This window comes from Cuculus canorus, chromosome 18, assembly GCF_017976375.1.
Source record: "Cuculus canorus isolate bCucCan1 chromosome 18, bCucCan1.pri, whole genome shotgun sequence".
Lineage (NCBI taxonomy): Eukaryota > Metazoa > Chordata > Aves > Cuculiformes > Cuculidae > Cuculus > Cuculus canorus.
This window is the reverse complement of record NC_071418.1, coordinates 2,712,090-2,739,352: the sequence shown is the minus strand read 5'-3', so window position 1 is coordinate 2,739,352 and position 27,263 is coordinate 2,712,090. Positions and strand designations below refer to the sequence as shown.

At 39.1% G+C, this 27,263-nt stretch overlaps 1 protein-coding gene across 1 annotated transcript in view; it reads right to left on the bottom strand.

Annotated features, from left to right (window-relative positions):
• Nucleotides 1-27,263, bottom strand: part of ANKFN1 (ankyrin repeat and fibronectin type III domain containing 1) — a 99,787-nt gene that overhangs the window by 47,903 nt on the left and 24,621 nt on the right. Inside the window, exons 2-4 of the mRNA XM_054083764.1 lie at nucleotides 13,656-13,790; nucleotides 9,605-9,806; nucleotides 3,385-3,595 (exon numbers count right to left, since the gene is read on the bottom strand). Of these exons, the coding sequence (XP_053939739.1) occupies nucleotides 3,385-3,595; nucleotides 9,605-9,790 (397 nt within the window). The 5' untranslated portion in view covers nucleotides 9,791-9,806; nucleotides 13,656-13,790. The remainder of the gene's footprint in view (nucleotides 1-3,384; nucleotides 3,596-9,604; nucleotides 9,807-13,655; nucleotides 13,791-27,263) is intronic.

Sequence of the window (27,263 nt, the reverse complement as noted above, 5' to 3'; positions counted from 1 at the left end):
CATCCAAAAGGTTGTTTTTGAAGAACGTTTGTCTCTAAGACTTTGCTTTTAGAAGCTGGCTTGAAGCCATCCTTCTTGAAGTTTGATAGTTCTTCATATGGACATCAGAGACAGATGGCCAGGCTTACTGGAATGTCCCGGTATCCTCAGACCTGCCCGTCTACTGTGAGGCCAGAGGTAATATGGTTTCATGGACTCATGCCTACAATAAGCATGCAACACATCTGGTAGCACCGCGGGACCGAGAGAGATTTTAATGTGCCAGAACTTCAGGTGATTGAGAACTGGCATTGGCTGAAGTTCTCACTAAGGATCTGGATCTGTCTGTTTAATCAAGAGTGTTCCACAATTTTCAGGTCTTGGAAATGTATCCAATCAGGCACTGGCAATTTCAATCTTACTTTTATTTGGGTTCACATGAACAAGACAAGCTAAATCGTGGGTATATGATGAATAAGAATAACTGAGAAGACAACACAGTGGACTTTACCTTCTCTTCAACAAAATTAATATTTTAAATGTTATTGCTGGTCTTTGTGTTTAACAGATGTTGGATTCCTGTTAAGATTTGCACAGTCAGAGCTCCACATGGAAACGAAGATCACAGTTTTACTTTCTATTTCATTATGTGCTGTTCTTCTTATTCCAGAAATCCCGGGTGACATACATGGAAGCTATCAGTCCTCCAGATCCTCTTTTCTGCAGCATTAAGTTAGGGACTTGGGCTGGTTTTAGCTGGGATTGAGTTAATGTTCTTCCTAGTAGATGGGATAGGGCTCTGCTTTGGGTTTGTGATGGAAACAGTGTAGGTACTTCAGGGATGTTTTAGTTATCACTGAGCAGTGCTTACACAGGTCAAAGCCTTTGCTGCTCCTCATCCCACCCCACCAGCAAGTGTTGGGGTTGCACAAGTAGTCAGGAGGGAATACAGCCGGGACAGCTGAGCCCAACTGACCCAAGGGATATTCCACACCACAGGATGTCGTGATCAGCATAGAAGCCGTGGAAGAAGGAGGAAGGAGGGCATATTCATAGAGAAGGTGTTGTCTTCCCCAGTACCCGTTATTCATGATGGATCCCTGCCTCCCTGGGGATGGCTGCACACCTGCCTTGCTATGGGGAGTGGTGAATGGACTCCTTGCTTTGCTTTGCTTGTGCACGTGGCTTTTGCTTTACCTCTTAAACTGACATTATCTCACCCACAGGCGCTCTCACTTTTACCCTTCAGATTCTCTTTCCCATCCGACTGTGAGGGAGTGAGCGAGCGGCTGGGTGGTGCGGAGTTGCCAGCAGGGGTTAAACCATGACAGGACTACAATGAGATTTCAGCTGGATCACTGTGAGTAGCATAGTGGAAAAGCAAGAGGCTTCTCCATAGGAAGCTTTCTGTGTGCACTTGGAATGGGGAATTCAGTCTCCCAAATCAGTGCATCCACCCCATACACTTCCAGACAGATGAACAGATGCTTCTGTCCTGTCCCAAAACTGGAGTGAGTCATAATTTTACCTTGAAATCCCCTCCCATTCATCCTTGCCCACCCTAGAGAAGTGAAAATGCTCCTGCTGGGTGCTGGCTCATGTTCCTGCAGCCCTGAGATCATAGGAACAGAAAGGATTTCATCCTACAGGGCTGGTTAAGTACAGAAAGTGAAGCAGAAAGACTGGAGAAAATACAAAGTGACTGCTATCAATTCCACAAGAGTGAAGCCACATACCAAGATGCTGGAAACCTTTGTTTCAAGTGCTGAAAATAACATTTTGCATTTTGCTCTCAAATAGCAACCATAAACCCTTAAGGTAAAAAACCCTAAAACAATCATTTACTTTTTGTTGAGAACTCTTCATCAATTATTTCAATCAGAAAAACTAAAAATCAAGATAAGTGAAGTGGAAATTTGGTGGGTATATTTTGAAATGGAAATGAGGTGGTTATATATTCATATTCTCTGTGTTCATAGGCATGTTTGCATTAATTACAGGAAATGAATACTAATTTATGATTGCCCCTGCTCGCCATCAGACTGCATTTATTTACTGATGAGGTCAATGAAAAATTAGTTTAGTCTTTTTTACTGCTGTTTAGAACACTCAAGACTGTGTTTTCCTCTAGATTTGTCATGGTTAATGAATGTTGCTTCAGCAGTCAATCATGTACTCTAAATGCTGTCACACTTTTTTTTAAAGCCTCAGTCATGAACCATGACAGAAAAATAAACAAATAAATATAAAACTAAAAAACTCTTTTCACTGAGCAGCTACACTATGCAAAAATCTCCAGGGAAGGTTAAAGGAGGCCAGAATAAATGATAATATAAGTGCTGTGGACATAGAAAAGCAATAAAGGTGTACCAACACTGAGGGTCTGGCGAAAAAACTCAACACACACACACATGCACACACACTCTCCAGTGAAAAAACTGGCAATGTTAGTAGCCTCAAGGTGCAATTTCCTGGAGCACCGAGATTGACATGCCAGCACTAAATGTTGTTAATTTAACTAACTTCAAATTAATGGCAGAGTCTGCAGTGGCCGAACCCCTCAAACACAGTCTCATTATGGCCTTGCTGGGAATGTCCTAAATATAGGCATTGACAGTTTAAAACAAATTCACATACATTGGTGTATTTTTAGACACGAGTAAGGCGTCAGAGTTTGTGTCATGGTATACGGTTGATTAATTGGGTTGGTAAGTCACCCTCTAACCTGCAAATTGTGCATAAAAATGTCCATGAAGGAATACAAAGGATAGTTTTATAACTACAATATGTAGTTATTTATAAGCAATATTGGTATTCCACTAAAGGGAGGAGGTTTGTTTATTGCTTAGATATTTTCTGGTTCTGCAAAAATTTGATGTTCTTATTGTAGTGGGATTTTAGGCCATTTGAAGACTAGGAGTGAGAAGTCTGTGGTAATGGAAATGGTAGATTTCAACACAATCTGTCTCCTGGAAGCATCATAGCCAAAATCAAAAGGATAACCAAACCAAACCAGTCTAGACAACCCATCATCCCTTCATTTTTGATGACAAACACCATATTTCACACCATGATCTTTGAATCACTCATTCAGTTCCTCTTTCCATATTTTTAAAGTTTTTTCCCAATACTGATCTTAACTCAGCTGCCTCTGTTAATCACATTAGAAACTTAACCTGATTCATCAGCTGGTGGATCTGACTTAGAGAATGAAAAAGATCTACCAAGCGCACATTCATCAAGCAGATATTGCTGTGCATGTTTTGCAGCACTGTGGTTTAATTCTGGTATAGTAATCTTTATATAAGACCAGGCAATTTTTGTGTGTGATGTAATTAATTTCCTCAAACAGCAGCAAACCTGATCTCCTACAATTATCTAAGTAAATTTGTGTTCTTTACTTACAGTGTGGGCTTTCCTTTGCCCCAACATGTAGAAGGGTCCTAGCGATGGGAACATTGTTTGTCAAAATGGCAATATCCAAAGGAGTGAGTCCCTCACTATTCGGTGTGTTCAGGTCCAGCTCCTCCAGCGTGTATTGATAAAGAAGAATCTGAACAGCATCCAGATCTTGCTGTTCCACGGCCTCAAACATAGCTTCATTGCACTGGAAATTCTGTGTATCAATAAAAACAGAAATTCAGTAAAACTTTTCAAATGTCAGTGTTTTAAAAATAAACAGAAAATATGTTTTCTGAGATTGCGATCAAATACTGATCCTCCAGCCCCAGCTTAGGTTCAGCTAGAAACATGGAAAATGTTTGCAGTAAAAATGAACTGGGTCTGCGTCTGGGCTTGTGTGCTTGAACTCGTTTCAGGTCTGTGGGAATGTCCCAGTGATATTCAAAGCCATGCAAAGCAAATGCATGCTTATTTAGATGTCTGTCCTGTAATGAAACTGTAGAGAATCACAGAATCATTTAGGTTGGAAAAGACCTTTAAGACTAAGTCCAACCGTTAACCCATCACTGCCAACTCCACCACTAAACCCTAAGCACCACATCCACGTAGCTTTTAAACTCCTCCAGGAATGGTAACTCCACTTCCACGGGCAGCCTCTGGCAGTGTTTGACAATGCTAATGAGCAGTATCATACGTTTTCAGTGTGAAACTGAATGAAAGACTGATTTTGGCAGAGTCTTGAACTATTGAGTTTTTCAAACTCAAAATTTAAAAGTCTACAAACTCAGATGATCAAAATCCAAATCAAACCAGCTATTTTGAAGAAAAACTTTCGGAGTTCCAGTGTGGGCTGGAGATAGCTACCGTTCACTCAAGAACTTCAGCTGTTTCAATGTGTTCATACTTTTGGACTAAGCTTGTAACTAAAGCAGCTTTGAAATCTATAGTCTTTAAATAGAGAACTGGAAATGAGACTGAAAAAATAGATTGTCCAGTGTACATGTCCAGAAAGTGATGTGTCTGAACAGCAGAGAACCATAAGCAGCCAAACCAAGCACACAGATGGCACTGACTCTCAAGCAGGAAGAACCACTGAACCTTTTCCTTACCAATGTCAAAGAGATAAAAGAACCTATCATTTCTTAATTGAACTGATGAGAAGCAGGTGCAGAAGAGTAGCACGATGGCCAAGATGAGAACAACCTTCCGGAGCCTGCAGTAATGACACATTATTCATCAAGATTCTTTAAATTCTCTCCTAGTGTCCCATTACCCTAATTACCCAATAGTTTTCTTCCTCTTAAGAATGAAATAGTAGAAGCAAGAGGCCCAGCTAAGCAAGGAGATCTCGGCATGTGGTCACATCAAGGAACTGAGATCTACCTAAGATGTATTGTGCCAATGGGCATACTAAAGAAATGCACAGAGAAGAGAGCAAGGGATCCAGATAGATGATGTAAACTGGCTTCCTGCATCCTGAAACTGGAACAGAGGAAACACAAAGAAAATTCTTACATAATAATGCATTACTTATGATATGAAATAAATATTTAATTGAAACAGACTTCTACTGTGATTAGAAATTAACATTTCAGCCACATTGAAACTTCATTTTCCTTTTTAAACTGATGCAGTTCTATTTGGCATATCCCAAGCACTCAAAGAGCACTTTCTGAAAGAGGTTGATCTGCTGGAAAACACTTTTCATCTCCTAAAATGCAGGATGTTACTCAGGGACAGGCTGGTGGTGCCAGCTTGGGACAGGAAACTGGGCATTTCTAGGTTCCCTTTTCCACCTCTGTGGTGCAGAATACAAACATGGTTTCCCCCTTCTGAAAACAGATTTATCTTTTAATTGACTTCATGAACGTGCATAAAGTTTCAATGAGTTAGCATTTGTAGAGCACTACCCTGAGTGCTCAATATCTTTATTTGGCTTTAATACCCATCTTGTGCGAAACTCAATAAATCTTGCACTACATCTCAGGAGTTCCTTGCATTATATAAAACCAAAAATTCCCTGTTACATAATATAAAAAAAGATGTGTAAGTTCAGTACTATAGCTGAAATTAACTCAATACTATGGCTGATGAGCATTTGGTCCTTTTAAAACATATACACACTCACTTTAACAACAGATTTTACATACATGAATGATTATTGTAGAGTTATTTTTAAAACTTTGATTTGAATTGTTGTATTTGGATTCAGTTATCAAGATCTAGACCTGCTTAGATGCCTTTGAAAATGCATCTTTGGATTTTTTTCTTGCCAAGTGAAATACCTAAAGTATTTCTGAAATGTTGGCCTTAAGTTGCTGAACAGAATCTAAGTGTAAATTAATTCCTCATGAACACTCTTGCCAGCTAATCTGTTGGCAAGAATGTTTCATCAAAAGGGCAAAAATAAAAGCAAATTTCTATTTCTTCATTTCATTAGGAATCTCATTGAAAAAGCTGCACTGATTTCAACAAGAAAGAGAGCATGAATTTGATGGGCTGCTTCATCCAATCCAAACAATTATGAGACCAAATTGCAAATACTACGTTTTCCAAATGAACAATTCAGACACAAGCAATAGGCTGAAATATGCTGGCCAATATCGTAATTTGAAAAAGCATAAAAATATGGGAACTGCGATATGGCTTTTGTAACTAGGCAAATGGGCATCCCTCAGCCACACAGCAGTATGCATCTAATCATCCTATATCTGCTTCAGACGAAAAATAGCCTGTTGAGACAGCAAAAGATCTACCCAGTTTTCAGCCATGCTAGTAAATCATCCCCTTTGAAAGTCTGCATTGAGCCCAGCTCTCTAAATCCAGAAAAGCATTCTATACAGTTGACCAACTTTTCTCCAAACAGTTTCTTTCAAATCAGAAAACAGAAATGTCATAGAATCACAGAATAGTTTGGGTTGGAAGGGACCTCCAAGCCCATCCAGTTCCAGCCCCCCTGCCATGGGCAGGGACACCTCCCACTGGATCAGGGGCTCTGAGCCCCATCCAACCTGGCCTGGAACCCCTCTGGGGATGGGGCTGCCACCACTGCTCTGGGCAACATGGGCCAGGGCCTCCCCACCCTCGCAGGGAAAACATTTCTTCCTAAGATCTCATCTAAATCTCCTCTCCCTCAGCTCAAAACCATTCCCCCTGTATTCCTGCACTCCCTGATCAAGAGCCCCACCCCACCTTTCCTACAGGCAGATTATATTGTTTTCCACAAAAGCCTGATCCTGTTCTACAGAAAAGACTCTCATGTTGTGCAGCTTTATTCAGACATCTGCAGCCCAGGAGTAAGAAATTCAAATGGGAGTGAGACAGGGTGTATCTTCAGATCCATGTGCTTGATTTTCCACCAGCTGGTACTGTCACAAATACTAACAAGAGCCTTCTGATTTCTGCCTTTGCTTACATTTAGCAGATAGCTTTCTTGTGATCTGAAAAGACAAACCCACTGAAGTCAAAGAGAAACTGAATCATGCTCACAAGTGATCAGGTGAAGTTTAGAGGCAGTTTTCACATTGCTTTTTCCCTTACTCAGTCCTGCAGGCTCTAACCATTAGCCAGACAGCTCTGCCATGTGATTAATTTATTTAGGTGTTACTCTGATGCACAAATGTATATACTGAAAAGGACTACAGTATTGCTTTGCAGTAAGTAATAACCATGTTCCAGTAAGTGATTCAGTGCCGGAGTGTTTAGAAATGCAATCTTATGTAGCTTAATTAAAATGAAGTGCCCCTTTCAAGATATTTGCTCTAGGTTTGACTGAAAAAGTCCACTATGTGCTACTGGAGTTGGAAAAAACATTAAAGTAGTTTCTGCAAAGGCTTGTTTTGATAAACATGAATTCAAGAATAAAGCTATTTTGGGACATTGCTATGTCTGCAGCAAGACAACAATTTACTGAATGGAAAGTGTTGCACAGCAAGAGAGAATGAAAAGAAAACTCTTCACTAGCCAAAGCTGAAAGAAAAAAAATCCTAACAAATGTTGTTCACTTGTCTGCAGACATGATTTTAGTTGTCGGCTTAGCTCTGCAGCACAGAAACTCAATGATTAGAAAATACACCAGCTAGCAACTTGACCTGGAATATTTCCATCCCTCCACTGATCATTTCCTTGCAATTTATTTCTAGGGAAAACTGTGAAAACAAGAGGCAGAATGGAAAGAATGGGACCCAAAGCCTTTTGAGTTGAATGGGATTGTTCACCGACTGCTGTGGACACAGCTCAGTCCAAAGACTGGTAACACCTAGCGGTACCTGTCTTCACTGTAGGCCAGTGGTGACAAGAGCTGTGTCACTCCCATGGCAGTGTAGTGGGTTGAGGGAAACAGAGTCAGCACAAGTGAGTCTATATCCCACTAAACCACCACCCATATCCCAACGTAAATTTAATTCTCCTAATTATGATTAAATAAGCATTCCCACCGCCTGACGGATCTGGACTGAAAAGGGAGAGAAGTGATACTGCGAGGTGTTCGCTGTGTGGAAAGCAGAGGGCTTGAGCCTTGGAAGCAGCATACTGCTCCTCAGTCTTTGGGCTATGCTCGTTTGCCATTTCTCTTCTCATTAGCTAAGTGTGACAGAAGACCTCATATTTGTAGGAATATGTGATTTGAATTGTGTATTTAGGGAAACACCGGTCAGAAGATATGCTAACAAACTGGCATTCATTCAGTCTATGTGTCAGTCTGCTCTGGCATGTCCCCCAGCACTGGTTTATTCTCCTCTCTTTCACTCGCTTAGTCATGCATAAGCTTGCAGTTGAAAAGAAAAAAGCAAGAAAGATAGTGGCTAAAATATTCATCTCAAGTGTCTTTTCCCACAGCTCATACTTAGAGACCCAAATTCAAATGCTCCCTACAAACTGAAAGCATCTGGAAACCCAGTATCTCAAAAGCCCAGCTGGTAGCTACTATGAAAATGCTGTTCTCCAGCTATAAAGCCCTGTTTGGATTTTAGGCTTCTCCTTCTGTAAAACAAAACCTATTGGTTCTGGCAGAGCTGAGAGGAAGGAGACATGATCCGCTTTCTTCAGGTCATAAGCTTTCTTCACTCGAGAGACAACAGTCTCTTGACTCTCCAATACTCTCAAGCTACGTTTCTGCTTAGGTCTTCCACGGGGCACGCATGGGTCCTCTGACTTCAAGAGTGACCCTAGGGGATAGGATCATTCAATTGAGTTAAAAATTATTTTCAATTCTTGCATTGATTTGCTTAATTTGTCTCATATGTAACAAAGATTTGTGAGTGTTAGAAGTCTAGAGTGTGCTTTTTCTTCTGTCAAAATGTAATATTTTTATTATCTGGCCCAACCTTTTTCAGAGTTCAGCCCTGAACTGTGCTACATGTCTGTGTTAGTGCAGCAGAGTGATGGCTCCAGGAGACGTCTCCTGGCACATTCACAGACACTGTCATAAGTCATTGCTCTTCAGAAGTGGAGAGGAGCTCTTTCCCTTAAAATAATTCACAGGAGAAGTTGAAGGATGTGTCTGTTCCAATATCAGCAGCAGTTTCATCTGCCTCCAGCAAACAGAAAAGATTCTTTTGTGCTCTTGAACTTACCCTATGCTATTATTTCAGGGACATAGTCCAGTCTTCAAAATGTATGTGCTGTATGTTGTGTAACTTCACCAACTCTGGCATAAATAGGAGCACGTGTGAGTTTAAAGTCCAGATGATGAATGTATGCTTTCCTGTAGTGCTCAGCTGTCTTCTGTGACAGGGACCGCTGGTCACAGGGACTGCTCTATGTGTGAGCTCCTTTTTCAGTGGTCTTAACTAGTGAACATCTCTGCAGTCTGTGAGCAACTTTGCATTTATCTTTCACAGCATAGAAGCTCCACTTGCTTTGTTGGAAAAAATGGAAACATCTCTTAAAATCATCTTAGGTTTTCTCAAAATACTTTTTCTTCATTTCTTGTAAGAGAAAGACTTGTGTGCATTTATCTAATCCACATATTGTCTCATTAGTGCCAAGTTGAGACCTTACTCCTGAAATATAGCCACCTGAGTTAAGGGAGCTTTCTTTGAGCCTTCAAGAAGGTCAGACCATTTTGACACAAGATCATAAATGGTGAGTCTGGGAAGAATGTACGGCATCGATCAGGGAACAGATTAAGTGAGATGATGAAAATTGCACAGATCAAAAGCAAACCGATTAAGGATATTAATAGGACAATAGATTGGCAATGTGATAAATACCAAGTAATTACCATTGAGGTCTTACGGAGACTAGGTCGATCAGATCGAGCTCTGAAATATGCTTCATCAAAGGATGTATGGCTCCCCTTCAGCTTTTCTGACAGGTTCCGATACAACCGCTTTGCAGCATTTGGAGAGGATGGCATGCTGTTCTTCTTTGTCTGGAGGAGACTTAAGTTATGCATTTGCTGTGTCATTTTCAGTAAGTAGTTTCTAGAAGAAAAACAACAGCCATTTAACAAGGTTTTGCCACACTAACTGATTGAAACTGTATCGTTGAAAAGCACATTGCAAGACTTCTAGGGCAAAACCCACATTCACATATAGTTTTTGAACACTCAGAAGCATGTTTTTTGGGCATTTTCAATGGAAAATTGCTCTTTATGTGATTAGTCACATGGAACTCATCACAAGCTATGGCAGAAATAGTGCATGAGCTTACGTTTCGTTTGCATCAAATGCTGATGCATTTTCATCTAAATGAAAGTCCAGTGCTACACAAAATAGCTTTCTGTTAGAGTTTTGAGGAACATTTGGGAGGGAGGGAACCTGCTCTGTGACCAGGACTCTCAAGGCATTATGTTTTAACAAATAACAGCTGAAACACAGAAAACCTAGGTGCTGTTGTATGCATATGCACATTTTTAGTCTAAAATATCTATGGCCAACTAGTGCCCAGGTTATTGCAAACATACACCTTACACGCTATATTTTACAGTTAAAATAATTTGATCCTAAGTGTTAGTCTCTATAGTTTCATACGGAATAGTTTTTTCTACTCAGTTAGTGAACAGACACTAGTTTTGTCTATATATTGCGTAACTTTATCCTTCTCTGTGTTTGCCTGTACATCTAGACTACAAACTCTTCCAAGATAGACCACCTCCTTTCCCTAAGACTGCCTAGCCTGATAGGCATTATAATTAAACAATACAGCTCTATAAATACAGTAATTTTTCCACAATAGGAAAAATAGAATTAATATTCCACCCTCTGGAAATACTTTCTGTGAAAATAGTTTCATCTTTCTGAAGGCAAACTGAGAATCTGATTTGACCCAACTGGAAGCACAGGAAACTATCCACAGGGATCTAAGTGTAAAGGTGACTAAAATGCACAATTTCTTCACATTTCCTTTTTCCCTGCCAAGAGTGTGTACACATTTATAAGCCAGAATGTCTCTCTAGGAGACCTCACAGCTGTAACAGTAAATCTGGCTATCCTTTCAGACTATGTTTTCCTGGAAACAGGCTTTAGAGTCTCTACTAGAATACAAAACCCGTAACTTTCTGGTCTCATGGTCTCAGCCTGTGTCTAAGCAACTCAGACTGCAGGACCAGACTCTAATAACTATTTACAATCATAAAAACATTCTTTACTAAACACTCGCCCTGCTGTTGAGGCTGCTCATTGGCATGAATTGGTCCCTAAGATTAAAGACACCACCCAGGTCTCATAAGCTGTCTACATCTTCCTTTCTCATTTGTAAACAGTAGTGAGGCAGACGTCCTGAGCATAAAAGTATCTGATCACTAGTAATCTCACATATTCTTGAAGCTCGTGGGGTACTGAAGAGAGACCAAGTCTCTGAATGAAGACAGAGTCAACACAATTGTCATATGTGATGAGAAGATTTTGTTAAATTAGAACTGTGTGTGCAATCAGAAGAAGGGAACTGTGTGAGTTGCATTCCTGAAATGAATGTGTAAGAGTGGAAATGATGGAGAAACGAGCTCTTAGGGATGCAAGGAGCAACAATTTTACAATCCTTTTGGACTGCTTTTCTCTGAACTTACGGAAAAAAGGTAAAGCGAAGCTCACACAAACCATTAACCTGCCTCTTAATTATTGCATGCATTTCAGTAATGCCCACAAGTGAAATCACAGTCTCTTCAAATGAAGTGTTTTGTTCCCTGTCCTGAAGAGCAAGCTTGCACAGACTGGATAGGGAGGCTGAGTGGAAAGCAAGGAACATAGCAAAATATTTTTAATCAAAGAAGGTGCTTGTTAATGTCAAACTAGAGCATAACACTAGAATTATGATCACTGATGCCAACTCACAAATGTTCCAGACGTGCTGGAATTATTTGGAACCATGTGCTGGAGTCAGTGTAGGTTAGGCTCTGCTGGATGGAAGATGCTGGTAAGTGTTGAGTTTTAATACTGGACAAACTCAGAAGACAGCCTTTTGTTTTACAGATGCAGCCATGAAACCATTTGGGAGTATAAACATGAAATAAAATTCTTTTTAAGATGGTCAAAAGATTTAATTCACATCTGTCTCTGTTTAGCATAGCTTCAAAAGTTCAGTTTATTTTCAGATATTTGTTAAAAATAAGCTTAAGAAATAGCTGATTACCCCTAAGGCTGACTACCCACCTTCCACTGTTCCAGTGCTTTAAAAACAACTCAGGAACTTATCAAATATAATAATAACAATAATAATTTAATTCTCAGTTACTTAGGGTAATACTTCTACAAGTTTTATTGGTATGACTTGAAACATGCAAATGTTTCCTGTAGACTGACCATCAACATCCTGAAACAGTGCCTGGAATAAATATGGAACAGTAAACAGTAGCTGGAATAATATAACTTAAATGAACTGCATTTTTTTACCCATGTACTGACAGAGTGAGATGCAGAACTCTTCTGAAGGTTATTGTACTTGGCATGTTTTCTAGTCACGTGAGGTATGAAATGGAAAAAGAAAAGGTAAAGGTAAGCTGCATATTCTGGAAAACTTTCTAGAAGTGATCTTTTTAGGCTGTAGAAATGACTCCCGGGAGAGCAGTAGAAATAAGATTGGGCGAAATCATGGGTAAATATGTATAATAAGAAATCAGGAAAACTGACAGCTCAATTTTCATGATTCTGTGACCAAAAGCTTGTTTTTATTGGATGTTGGCATTTTACTTTTACAGACATAAAGTGTTTTTTAAGATCAGTTTTTGGTTCCTTTTTAAAGTTATTAATGTTATTGTTTTGTTTTTTTTTACTACCATGTTCTCACCTCACCAATCTGGTGGATCACTGAAATGTGCATTGTCTTGATTGAAATAACAAATCTCCCAGAGGAAATACACTTAGCCTGAGGATATATCACTGTCACAACTCAAACGGATACAGTGTACCAAAGGCGAAGAGTTAAGAAACAGATGATGTGCAGAACTGATCCTTAGAGATTTTTGCCCATGGAAGCCTCTGTATACACCCAGTGTAGTTCAGTATGGAATGATAAGGACTTCTCACCACAGTCTGTATGTGGAGTAGCCCTATGTGATCTGCCGTTCCCATGGCAAGTCAAGAACTACAACAAGCAGCAGGTTACAAGGTTTCTCAGTAAAAGATAGAGAGAATAAAAAAGAAAACTAGAGAGAATAACAGCAGCTCCTCTTATAACTAGTCATAATTAACAGTAGATTGCATTTCCAAGAATTAAAAACTGCAAAATGAAACTCTGATGACAGGGGTTCCAATAACGAATAGCCAGAATCTCTAGGGAAATAGCTACTGCACTACCTTGGAAGTAACCACCACACCAGTCTCGTCTGTGCGAATGTCACTCTGTGGCAGTATCTACGAAACTGGTGATCAAAGCCTTCCAACACACACTTCATGCTACACACACCGTAACTTAATCTTTGTGACTGAATTTCTACTTGTGCTTCTAAGCGCTGAAATAACCATCTTCGTCCCCAACATCAGAGTGCTTTAAAAGTCAAATTCAAATACAAATGAATATAAATTAGTCACCCTTATAAAAGCTTCTTTTTATTTTTGATTGGCAAATAGTGACTTAATATTAATATCCTTTTAAAATCATATTGCAGAGAAAGGAAAAAGAATCTAAATTACAGAACACGATGTATAGTACATGGCACATAATGCTGTGCTGTACAGACATGTGCACTAACAGGACACAGCATAGCTGTAAAAGCAAGATTTCAGGAAAACACAACAGCCAACAAACCGTTCAACACCATGCATGTTCTTAAATACATTCTATATTTGAAACTAATAATTAAGAATATATGCATTAAAGAGTTAAATCAGACTTACCAGCTTAGGCTGTCCAAGGCAAAATGTGAACAAGTTGCTGGTAATTGTCCACTCTCTTCATTCAATGAATCACATGGGCTTTGCTGTCTCTGCTGCTTCAGCCTCTGGGCAGAACGCGTAAGCCTCTTCTTTAGACTGCATGAACAATCAGATATGAAAAAGCTTATTACCAGCAATCGCTGAAGTCCAAGATCACTGATAAGATCTCAGTGCAAAACACTATTTAAAGCAAATAGGTTATATCACAGGTGAAATGTAACTCTGTACTAGTTACCTGTGCAGCTATAGGAATGACAAATACAGAAAGCTCTCGCCTCCCTAGTTAAAGATGCCATGACTTCTGTATGCTTTTAGCTCATATCCCTTACAACTGATCAGCAGCACAGCGTGCAAGTAGAAAAAAATAATTACAGCCAGACTAAACAAAACAGTGATTGCAATTAATTTGCTATGAACTATGAGCAAAAGACATTAATGCATCCATCTTAAAGCAGTTAGGTTTATGTTAAGCCAATAAAAGGGAGAAAAAAGAATCACAGTCCTACACTCTGTCCAGTAATGCATGTCGTGTGTGATGTATTTTTTCTTCAAGCAAGCTATCACTACAGCTGTCTGCGATCATGGCAACAAAAGCAGCGACTATATCCATAGCTATGGGATATGTGCAAGATAATTTGAAAGCTCCCAGCCTGAACAGGTTACGCTTAAAAAAGATTGTTAAATGAATAAGAAAAACATATTTTATTGATGCCTATGTTTCAGCTAAAACCAACCCTATGATGTCTGCATTCAGAGCTTCCAAAATAATGGAATGGTTGTATTTGAAAATATAATTGTTTTACTATAGGGCAAAAAATGCAAATGCTGGATCCCGCAGAAACCCACAAAGATGTTTCAAAGTCAGAATATGGAATAACCATAACAGCCTCAGTATTCTACAAATAGTGCAGATGATAAACAACAATCTAGAAAATCGTTATCATTCCTGAACTGCCCACTGGCTTAAATTCCTGTAGCCAGAACACTCCCCTGTACCAGCTGGCAACAGAAAAAAACTAAGACACGCTAATTCCTGGGGCTGTAGTAGTCAGGTATCATTATTATCTACATAAAAGGCATTTTTGGGTTGTTTTTACAGGGATACCAGAGCTACTGCTACACTGCTGAAAAGAATTTCCCTGGATTTATTCAGGCCTGATGCTTGATTTTTGGAAAATTTTGGAAACCTTCCCAAAGCTGCTGACCCATCTGATTCCCCAAGCCTTCAAAACGCAGTTAATGGTGCTGGACCTCCTACCAAATAGTATCCTTTTGCCAAAGGAGCTGAAGCCAAAATCTAGTCCCGAGTCTGACATTTCTATCTCCTGGGACCTGAACTCATTCTGTACTTTTTAAAGCAATCTGGATACACATCAAACCAAACCAGACCAGACCAGACCAAACCAAACCACCTCTTGAGAGATTTTCTATGTGCACATACACACGCATACGCGTGTCTGTATATAAATATGCATAGGTATGTATTTCAAATACATAACAAGAAGAGCAAATGCAACTGCTGATGTGTATTGCTGCAGCAGAGAATTACAGCACTATGATAATACTCTATGCACAGGATTCCATCTCCTATACCATGAAAATCACTGCCTGTACGTGTATAAGTTTCCCTCTTTTGTTCTGCCCCTTCTGAGGGTCATTAGTCAGCGGGCTGCAGAGAGCTGACTGAGGTCACCTCTCCTTGCCAAGAGGAGGAAGATTGGAAATCTTTCAGAAACCACCAAATACCTCTCTAACACAGGGATACTATCTAGAAAAAAAGCTAGCTGAAAATCTGAAACGTCCAAATTAGTTAAAATTAAATGTAAGCATAAAAAAAAAAAATCTATTTTCAGTGCTGTGCTGAATAGGGATGATTCTTCAGAGTCAAAATCCCCGATTTAAATTTATGTAATCTGTATAGACCCTGTCTATGGAACTCATTTGTGAGGGAATTCTCAATTTCCATCTGTTTTCAGGGGAAAAAGCTAAAGTGACTTTACTGAAACAAATCTATTCTTAAACTCTTTCTAGCGATGTTTCATTTCGTTTCCCACTCTTCTCTCCTTTGCTTTCACCCTGCAGCTTGGTGCAGAGCAGTCCTTTTGAAGCTGCCCTTTCTTTTTTTATAATGCTTTCTATTGATACCCAAATGTTATTTAGCAGAATAATAAGAGACAAGATGTTTTCTTGCCCAAGCTAGTTCTATGGAAGACAATTAGTTTGTTTATATCAAGTACACGTGTTTCTAATCTTCCTGTCACGTGAATTTAAGTTCATTATTAAACTGCTCAAAAGCCAGAAGACCTAAACCAACACTCAGTAAGGTAAGAAAGGTGATCATGAGTTTACCAAATGATAAAAACATGAAATTAATTACTAAAAATAATGAAGGAATGCAAGTGTAAATACATCTAGTTTTGGAAACAGAGAAGACCTACATAAAACAAAAAACTCGGTTTACAATAAAACACAAGCAAGCAAATACATTAGTCTAATCTTGTACAGAAACCTCTGAGTTCATAGCCTTTGATGATTCCATTAGATGGCTCAAAGATGTCGGTGTTTATTATTATATTTCACTTGCCCATAATTCAACATTATTAGTTGAACAGAATAGTGTGTTTGCTGTACTTGTAATACTTAACCTATTGCAACAGGTTTTCACCCATGTTTGATCACAGGTTTACCCACTCGCAGCACACATTATGAGCCAATTCCACAAGCTGCCATCATTATTACCATTGCTAAAGCTGCACATTTCTGTGAAGATGCCTGTTTAGTGGTGCATTTCTTCTAAAGAGGCCACCCAAGTTGGCTGATTAACCGACATGTTTACCAAACTGTTTACCCCATAGTGGTCTCAGCTTTATACACCGCAGGTACTTTCAGCAGCCAAGCAGCACATTGCATTGGCCATGACTTCCATTTAGCAATTCTGTTTGCTTCATCTGGACATCAGTAACCTCTCTGCCATGAGATGCAGAGGCCCAACAGCTCAAGAAGGTGCTCTATATGGAATCAGGGGTAGCTGGAGCCACTCATTTTCAGTCCGTCAATCAATAGGTGGCACTCTTCCCTCAGCTCTCCAAAAGCTGATGAAATCTGTGGAACAGCAGCCACACACAGGTATCACATTGTCCCAAGAACACAGTGTCCAGCACTTAAATACAAAGGGTGTTGCAGTATCAAACACATCCTCCACATAAGGAAACTAACGCTCCTGTGCTTGATGTCACCTCGTGTTTTGGTGCTGTGCATCCACTGTGACAAATGCTCAGTAGACCGGTAGCCTGGAAACTGGGTGGGAAGTTTGAAGCAAAGAAATTCACTTAAACATTTGGGATTTGAAAATTTCCCCTGGAGACTGACTTTACTTCCTAATCAGTCAATGGCAAAGCTGTGATCATGACTAGAGATAAAGTTGTATTTTAGACTGACCACAATTCCCCTAAAAGAACAAATAGTGCTCAAATGTCAGATCTGACATCCCATACACTGTCGGGGTGGTTGATGTAGCCAGGGAGATCGGATACCTGGCAATGGGATTTACAGCCTTCCTCCTGAAGCAGCACTGCCAGGCAACTTCCTGGCATCTGTATGCTCTCTCATTTTGGAAATCCATTATTAGAAAGGAGGTTAAAGCGACACTGCTCCTTAAAACAAGTTCTTCAGGTGCTTTTTCATACAGCCAAAGGTACACAGCAAGTCTATAAAAGCATCTTTCTTACACTTATTTCTTCTACACTTATTTCTCCTTGCAAACTTTTATACATATAGGCTACTGTAATAAATTCCAGCTCTGGTTTTGGCAATTCCTGCCTCTCTGGCTTCTTATTTACCCATCATCTTTCACACATAGCCTTGTCTGTTAATTCTCTGTCCTAGTCCCTGTATTTTTGTGTTTCCTCAAGGATATTGATCTGAGTCTTACTGTTTCACTAGGTCCTTGAGCCAGTGCTCTTGATCCACATCCATAGCAAATAATCTATTATCCACTGAGACACAGAAGTATTCAGTACATTCATAAAAAAGACAAATATTTCCCAGTTCATCAGTCATAGACGTGATCAAACTCCAGAAATTCTGAAATTGTGAGTGAAGAAAAAATAATTGTGTTTGGACTAAGTTTAGAAAATTTCCCAGTGAAATAATTTTCCCAAGTGTTTTGAAATATTTGAGACACCCATGATGTAAGCGACGAAAAGAAACTGCGCTTGGCAGCCCCAGCTCCTCTAGGCTTCCTGCCTTTGCAGTGGTTCCTAATCTACGCTCCTCTCAGCATAGCCTGGATTCAGCAGAGCCGGGCTCTGGGCAGAGCGTGCAGCTGCACTAGAGCCTGGGGCGCACAGATTCCTTCCACAGGAAGGGATGCAGGGGCTGGGACTTCTCCAGCTTTGGGGCAGCCTGTATGGCAGTGGTCCCTTGGAGCTGTGGACCCTGGTTTAGGTGGTCTAGCAGGAAAGCAAAACTGTTTGGTCAGAATTTATTAAAGATGGCATGGGTTTTGTACAGTTCGGTTTTGACAAAGCAGCGGTTTTTTTCCTAGTCTTTTTAATTGGAAAATTCCTGAGAATAATAATTACTAATCCCTGGCTGCAATGGAACAGAATCAGGTCTGGAGTGTTTGAGCCACAAAACACTACTTAGTCTTTTGGGATAATTCGGAGTATAAATTCAGGTAAGCAAAAATACCTTCATATAAGAAGTTCCTCAGATCCTTAAAGTCATTATATTTTGAAACCAGAAATCAAAGAGCTGTCATGCTCAGTGACCCACACACTTCAGAGGTGCTCACCAGCATTGCTTGACAGAAATGCTGCCCTACTGCAAAACCTATATCGAGCAGAAAGCTCTTTGCTAATGGTTCCTGCAGTTGTTCTCCTCACTAGGGAGGAACCTAAACTTGTGCAACCACATCCATCTTCAGAAAGCTTATAAAAGTACATACAGGGCATTAGACACATCAGAAGACATTGCTATTCCTCAGAAACAAATTACCCAGCTGAACATCGCAGAAATAATGAAGCTGTCAGCTACAACAGTGCAACCGTGTTGTGTTGTCAGTCTCGTGTTGATTGTGCTATCTAGTAAGGCACTCCATATAATTTATGCTATATATTGTTTGGCCGTGACTACTCCCAGCTGCACTGCATTTAATCCAAGTTCCAGCAGAACATTTTATAAACAGAAATTAGCAACCTTTTCATAGCTGGCAATTTCTAGATTAGGAGAGAATAAAGAAGAAATAGGATTTACCAAAACCAAGCATGGGACAAAGCTGAAAGGAGGCAGACACACAGGATTCCATTTAGGTCACAGCTTCCCTTCCCATTACTCCATCTTCCTCCTGTCCCACCTAAGGCATCAGTCAGAACCAAAGGTGAAAAATTAATCTGAAACAAAACTACTTTTCATGGCAGGTTGCAGCAAGCAGTGCTCTGTTTTACAGCTGATCAAACTGAATCTGAGTCAGACCATGAGATTCTTGGGTTTATTTCCCACATTCAAATTCTGACTTAGCAAAGTACTTGGCAGGCAGCCTTCAAGCCGTTTATTATTCCTTTCAGGACTGAAAAAAACCCAATCATTCTTCTTGCGGGATTGTGGTATAGGCCAAATCCTGATATGTTAACAAAAGTCTCTGAGCTTCCATCTGTTAATTTGCCATCTGGGACATGCGTTTCTCATTCTCATTCATCCTCAAATCAGAAAGAACAGTGCTGGTTTATCTTGGGGCAGAAGGTGCTTACAGCACACAACAGCACTCTGGCAAGTGCCTGGGTCCACTCTAGGCAGTACAACCAGCGTGACCTGCTCCCAGTTTTGCTCTGGGCTGGTTTGGCCTCCAGCTGGAAGAAATTTCAAAATACCCATTTTTTTCTTCAACTCATACCAACACAATTGTTAGTCCAAGAGTACATTCCATCCCATTGGCTGGGAAAGCCTTTGTGGTACCAGCTTCTCATATTCTCATACAGTAAACATACAAGTTTACTGTATCAAGAAAATTTTGTTATCTATATTTTCGCTCACCTTTCAGTTATACACAGCAAGTTGAAAAGGATATTGAGAGTTAACTCAAAAAAGTGTAAAATGGTAAACCCCAGCAGCCTGCTACAAAGAACTACTACCTATGTGTTTATAAATGAAGTACTTGGAAAGTGTTTGTACATCACCATCCAGATATTAAGTTAATTAGAGTTGTCACAGGAGACAGATAGGGGGAATAATTTGCTGTTGTGTTAAAAAATTGAGTATTGATTTGAAAACAAGGACTCGTCGTCCAATGAAACAGCATTCTCTGCAGCTAGAAGTGCTAATCTGACTTCATCGGAATTGAGTTAATAAATATTTGCAAAACCAGGCAGCTTAGGTGGCTTAATTAAGAAAACACTTGCTTTTCACCTTTAGGAACTCATTTCCTCCAGGGTCAGAGTTTGGTGGTCTTACAGCTATCACACAAACTTCTACACAATTTGGAATGATTAATGATCTCAGTTCAGAAAAATTATGAGGTGCTATAAGGAAAAATTAACTGAATTCACACAATGTGAAAACTCTCACTGAGTACCTTGGCTCTGCTTTTTTTTTTAAAAAAAAATGGGGCATGATCTGTGTGTATTTCACAGATAACTTGTATGAGCAACCTACAAACGTGCACAGAAATATGGCAATGCTGTCAGCGTCTCCTACAGGCAACACGAAGTCCAACTGAACTCTGATAGATATTAAGTGCCGGACGAGAAAATTACCCTTCACATATCACTAGCCAGTGTGACACCTGAGCCTGTGGCAGAAAAAATGCCCACAGACACTTCTTCACTGTAACATGAAAAACGTAGATGTACATTAAAAAAGAAACAAACGAAAAGCCCCACAAACCCAAAAATGTGCATTTTTTTTTCTCAGAACAATGAGTAGTTGTGTTAGAAGGACCCATAGATTAGATTGCATAAACTTAGAACAGAATGAATGTAGTGGCCAATGAACAATTTCATCATTTCCTTTAAATGAGGCTCTATTACCAACCAACTTAACAATAAGTAAGAAACATGTCCTTACCGAGAGGATGGTCAAACACTGGAACAGGCTTCTTAGAGAGGAAGCCAATATCCCAAGCCTGACAGTATTTAAAAGGCATTTGGGCAAGGCTGTACTTGGTCAGCCCTGAAGCAGTCAGACAGTTGGACAGATGATAATTGTAGGTCCATTCCAACTGAAAACACTGTATTCGATTCTAAGCGAACCAGCACTTCTGCAAGAAGCTGAAGTATCAATATTTCAGTATTACAGAAAAGTTCAATTACTAAGCCATTATATCACAATCTCACAGCTTAAATATAACTTTCTATTTTCTGAAAGATGTCCAGACACTTTACAAAGCGTGTTCAAACACATTCAGCCCTTAAAGAATGATTCTTTAGAAGGGTGAGAAATCCAAGACTGTAAGTAGCATCCTCCTGAAAATACCAACTGATGGTGTCAAAGTACTAAAAATTGAATACTCTGATATATCAGATACAAATTGTGCTGGGAGGATGCAAAATTGTAAGGGACACAAGTGAAAGATCTGTTTTCTAATACTGGGAAAAACACAGTCCAATTCCAAACAGTCCTAATATGTGTTTAAAGAAATAATGCAGTTATAGTTACACAACATCGAAAATAGAAATTTTGGTCCATTTTTTGAGCAAAGCATCTGTCCAGAACTGGATGTGCTGTTGCTGTGCAGGTTCTTGTTCAGTAGGCTTTTGAGAATAATAAGGAGAAGAATCAAACTGGTTACTTCTAGCCAGAATCATTTATACAGCCCTCATGAAAAATAAGGAGTTCAGGATTTAAAGTGAAATGAATCTGCCCTAATTTTTAGTGAAGTTCCACAGCTCCATGTGATATGATCGTCATTCCATAATGGTCACTCCTGTTTTGTTAGCAAATAATAAGCATCCCTCTAAGTTCTTGCCTTTCTGATATCAGCTGAAGACCTGCTGGTTTGTAAGCTTCCATAGGTCTGTGATCGTAAGTTTGGGTAGAGAGAATTTCTGAACAGGTTACAAATACAAAACCTCACTGCATATGAGAAATACCTATTTTCTTCAACCCTAAATTCAATTATTACAATTGGAGAATCACAAAAGAAGCCCCAATCCTAACAAACTTTGGCTGACTTGCTGCTTTTCTATATTGTCAAATTGTGGAACAAAGCTGTTTCTAAGTTCTGACAATATTTCCAGTTGTGCACATGGTGCTTACAGTAGATGTTAGTGTAAGAATTAAATGCCACTTGCAGACCAGAAATACATCTGAAAAGTGAAGTGGGAAATAAATGAGCAACCATAAGTGCCCAAGAAAATCAAATAGGGTTGCAGTGATAAGTCTTGACTTTGCAGAAGTAGTCGTCTGCCTGCAAGATGTGGCTTTGAGAAGGTGTGCTCCAAAGCAGTCAATTCCTTTTGATTTGTTTCATCTGCCTATCTATCCACAGAAGCATCTGAGCTGTTTTTCCAAGAAAACAAGAAAACAAAGTAGATAATATCTGAGAAATAACTCATGAGTTTTTCCTTTCCTTGAAAGGCGATGCAGAATGTAGTTGATTCTTAGATCCATATATTCTGCTCTTTCGTTCAGGTGAAGAAATTACAGGACTCAAAATTATTGTATTGATACATCAGTCTAATTGAAGGCAACCAAGAGAGTTAGAATACATTAAAAAAATATTAAATACACACAATCAGCTTTAGAAATTATTTGAGAGTGACCGTATTTCCTCCAGTACAACTACCGGGTAAATAATTTTCTGTAAATAGTACTTTTGAGAAAACTGCTTGCAGATGATTTCTGAATAAAAAGAAAGGCAAGAGTCACTACAGCATTTGCTTCAAATTATACAGCCAACTAATTATCAAGTAGTGTCTTTCAATATGGAATAATTAATACAACTGAATAGCATACAGAGATGGGTGAGAAAATTAAGCTTATAAGTGTAATATGAAAGTCAGTGAAGTCTGAAAGTAGTTACAATGGAATTTTAATCCATTAGTTCTATATAAAGAGATATTAACTCATTTTCACCTCTGTCTTTAAGAGGAGAAGGCAGCACACTGACATAAAATGTCACCTATTTCAAACAGCACAGGATTTCACACAGTTGTTAATCCAGGTACAAATGGAAAAAATAACATAATCTTTCTCTACAGATGATGATTAATAAGGGTAAAAAAAAGGCATCTGCATTATCCGCACTGTTCTATTAAAATGAATAATGCAAAAAATACCTTTAAAAACCCTCAAAGAATGACAAATGAAGACAACCCATCATGATTAGAAGTTACTGTCCAAAGTTCCTGACCACTATTGACTGAAGCAGGATTTGAGCCAATCAGTTGCTTTGAGTATCTTTCGTTTGGTTCAATTCTTTTGCCGGCCAGCACAGAAGACATGGAAGGCTTTTCTTAACTACGGGCTGAACATTCTGCAAGTTGTTCCTATTACCCACAACTCAGCTGTCTGTATTCTTTATTGGCATGTTTTACAAAATCCGAACACCAAAGTGGAAAGCTTCTTTAACTTCCATGGATATCGTAGCAACAAAAAGAAGCTGTCAGGGAATCAAAATGTGCAGCATTCACCCATCACTGGTTTGGAGACAGATTTTTTTTTTTAAAATCTTGAAACACATTGTGTTTTAAAATTGCAGATGCTTAGAAGTCATAGAGGAAATCACTCAGATTCCTCCAAGATAAAGACCAAGCAGGAGGACATGTTGAAAGTTAATTTGGTACCAAAATACAAACAAAGGAGAGACAGGGGAACTAAAACAGACAACAATGTAATTTCAGTGGTGGAATAATCCCTTGTCTTACAAGTAGCTATACTCTTAGATAAATAAATCTCTCTAGTTCAAACTTGCACGGTTTCAGTCAGTAGAAGAAAGTGAGCCACAGTTTTGGTAAATCATTTTGAAAGTCCCAGCAGATGTGTATCTGAATCATTCCGTGTGAACACTTTAAAAGAAGAAATGATCCAGGACGAGTTAACACTTACCTTAGGAAAGGAAAACATACATGGGCCTTCTAAGAGCAACTTCAGATCATAGCTCTTCAACTACAACAGCAATTCATAAACTGCTGAAAAAATAGGACAGCCTTGCCGTTAGGTATAGTCTGTGGCAGAGGAAAAGGGAATTTGCTTTTCCTAAATTTAACTGAAGCACAAGTGCACAGACTTTATGTAACAATGAAAGCAACACTGATTTATTTGATCTCAAAAATATAAACAAACAGCAACTCTGCTGGAGGATGTATATACATAAAATATTTTGTCTTCCTGGAAAGCCATCAAATTTAGCAACTGTTCATTACAGCCTAAAGATGCTCCAGTTGGTCTCTCTGGGCTGTCTGATTATAAGGCAATAGAAGACTTTAAAACTTGCATTAGGTTTCCTACAGCAAATATTTATATATATAAATTATATATATATAATATTATAAGTTATATATATCTGTTAGATTTTTTCACTCTTGAAAATAAGGATCTTGGTTTTCTCACTGCTTTGATGGTTACCTTCACAACAATAATACTGTGAAATACACCGCTTCAGAGGAGGATTGTGGATAAACTGCTCTGGTAGCTCTCCCTTTTTGTTTAAGCTTTATATTGAAAGGCCAGAAGCATGGTGCACCCAGCAAGCACTGTAAGTATCTTCAACCCATGCAAACTATTATTCAGAAAACAAAGCTGTTACCCAGGAAAATATTATACTGTCAATTTGCAACAATCTAAAGCAAAATAAATTAATGATAGCTTGTTGTACCCAGAAATTTACTGCAATGATGAAATTGCTTTCTTGCATTTGGAAAACTTGCAATGTAGTTTTAGAAATGAGGGGAAAGCATGAAAAATCCTTCTTTCTCACTAACATTGTGCTATAAAAGTAGTAATATAGGACAGGCAAAATAGTACTGCAGAACAACAGCTCTGATCAAACTGCAAAGTGCTGGTTAATATCTCATCAACTTTGCTACTGCAGGAATAAACTCCTCCTGATCAATGCCTACATAAAAGCATTTTTTTAACCACAAAGTAGTAATTTTATAAGCATTGGCACATTTCTCTTCCTTCACAACAGAAAAGAAAAACTGCCCTCTTATGTCCATTCATCACCCTTTAAATAAGGAGAGAAAAGATATTAGTCTGATAAATGCAAGAGCCACATTCATGATAAAATACACAAACTTTCAGCAGAAAGATGTTACACATTAACGGTGTCCTCAAGCAACCTCTGTAAAGCTTCACGAATGACTGTGACATCTCACCACTTCAAAGATGAGGCAACTGAACATATTTTGTCACCAATTTACATAACAAAACAGATTTTCATGCCATTCTAAGCAAGTCTGCTAGATTTTTAAACTGTTAATTTAATAATTAACAGACACTCTTTTAAGTTTCTAATGTAGCTGAAATTGCCTTCTTTCTAGGAAATAAGGCTATCAGAATGAATCCTGCTTTAATTTACGTTTTTGGGCTTTTATGATCTTAACTTTTTGTTTAAGACTTCTACAAAGAAGCCTGAAGGCTCCACAAACTTAGAGAGGCAAATGCCATTTGAGCAGCTGACTGAGCAGGCCTTGTAAGCAGTGAGGCACTTCTGTAAATCTGGATTCAACCCAAAGAAATCAGAAAGATTTCACCTACTGAGACAATCTTATGTTTTCTTATTCATGAATATCTTTTGTAAAATTTAGCTTCCACTGTGTAAATTTCTATATGAAATGTGGGAGAGGAAGGCCAAGAGCAAACGTATTGGGCTCAATCCTGCAAACTTACGCACACGTGCTTCACTTTATACATCGGTCAGAGCTGCTGCAGAGCAAAGCTTACAGTCACAGCCACCATAGCTGAGCGCAGGGAGATGGAATAAGACCCTCTGTGTTGTGATCCTGCCTACAGCCAGGACAGGGGGACTGCACATGTCTAGAGCAAAGAAGAAGGATGAGGAAAGGGTCAAGGGCAGTTGACAGAATTTCTTCAGTAGATTTTGCTGTATCTGAAGGATAGGAGGAGAGTTATCTCAGGGGGTGCGGAAGAAGACCAGACAGATGAATAAGAGTCGTTTCACAGACCACAAGATGAGTGTCAAATACCCTTAAGAAATACTTGTGCTACTTCTCAATGTAGATAACGTTTCCTTAAGCTGCCTCAAGTTGTGCAGTGGTGAGCCAAAGACCTACAAGCAGGTCTAATACCAAGAAAACAGAGAAGTGATTTGCCCACGCTATGGCTAAATAATTTCAAAGATTAAATTATATCAACACATTTACATAGTCATTAAATATCACGTTTCTTCACCACCACCACCTTACTGCCGTAGGAAGAAACTGTTCTGTGGTGAGTTCCCTAATGAATGAGACATTTTAGACCTTACTTTATGATTACTTGCTTTGCTCACTCACTTACAACCTCAACTAGAATAAGACTATTTTAAGATAAATTAAAATGCTATTTTTGATACGTATAGGCAAATCCAGTGCTCCACTTAACAGAACAATGATCTCCGTGCCTCATAAGGCTGAGCTTGTGACTGGCCTGTGTATTTCTGCCATTTTTATACTCCCCTCTCCAACCTCTTGTTGGGATTCCTGTGCCACACAGCACATGCCGTTAATCACCAACATCGTGCCACAGATGAAGATCAATATTCCTTTTAAAACAGTTAAAGATCTCCGTGGCCATGTAAAATGCAGTGAGTTCCAAGCATGTGTGTGACACTAGGACTCAAATCATTGCCACTGGCATACCAGATATCTCCTAGAACCAGATACATCTCCAGTTGCCTTTATAGTAGAAGTCCTTCCACTGAATTTAATGCTAAAATACACATCAATTCATTCAGACCTGGAAGAGGCAGTTACTTCATTCAGCACCCAAGGTACCACTGGATTAATAAGGATATGTTTTCGAAAATATTGAGAAAAACTGGCTTGAGGTTACAAGCGATATTTTGGAAAGTTCTTCTCTGAGACAACAAGCAATGGCTTAAAACAAGTGGAGCAGTTCTGACAGGTTGGACTGAGTCTGGATTGTTGCAATAAGATCACTACTGTGGTAAGAGGGATGCTCATTCCCTCTTCTCCATACTAGTCCATGGCTTGCGAGTTTTTAATTGCTCCTCAATCTGCCTTTTTCAGAGCAGAAATATGTGTATGGATTGGAGGATCACAAATTCAATGCGCAATGGTCAAAACTTCCAGTCAGAAATTCAACCCCAAACCTTTGAAAACTACCCAAGTGTTGATGTCATTCTGTTTCAAGAAAAGCTTCAATTTTTATAAAGAGCTTTCCAGTGAAAACAGTACAGTAAGAATACTCAATTAGTTCCTATTTAGTGTATTGTGAATGCACCATAATCACAACCCTCCATTTTGTGGATGAAAGCAGCTGGAATAATCTCAATATATAAAAAACAGAAGCTTGGAACATTCTGCAATGTACAGAATAGTTCAAAACACAAAAAAAATTGCTGCAATCTTTCCACTATTAAGATATAAATAAAAGATAAACATGAAC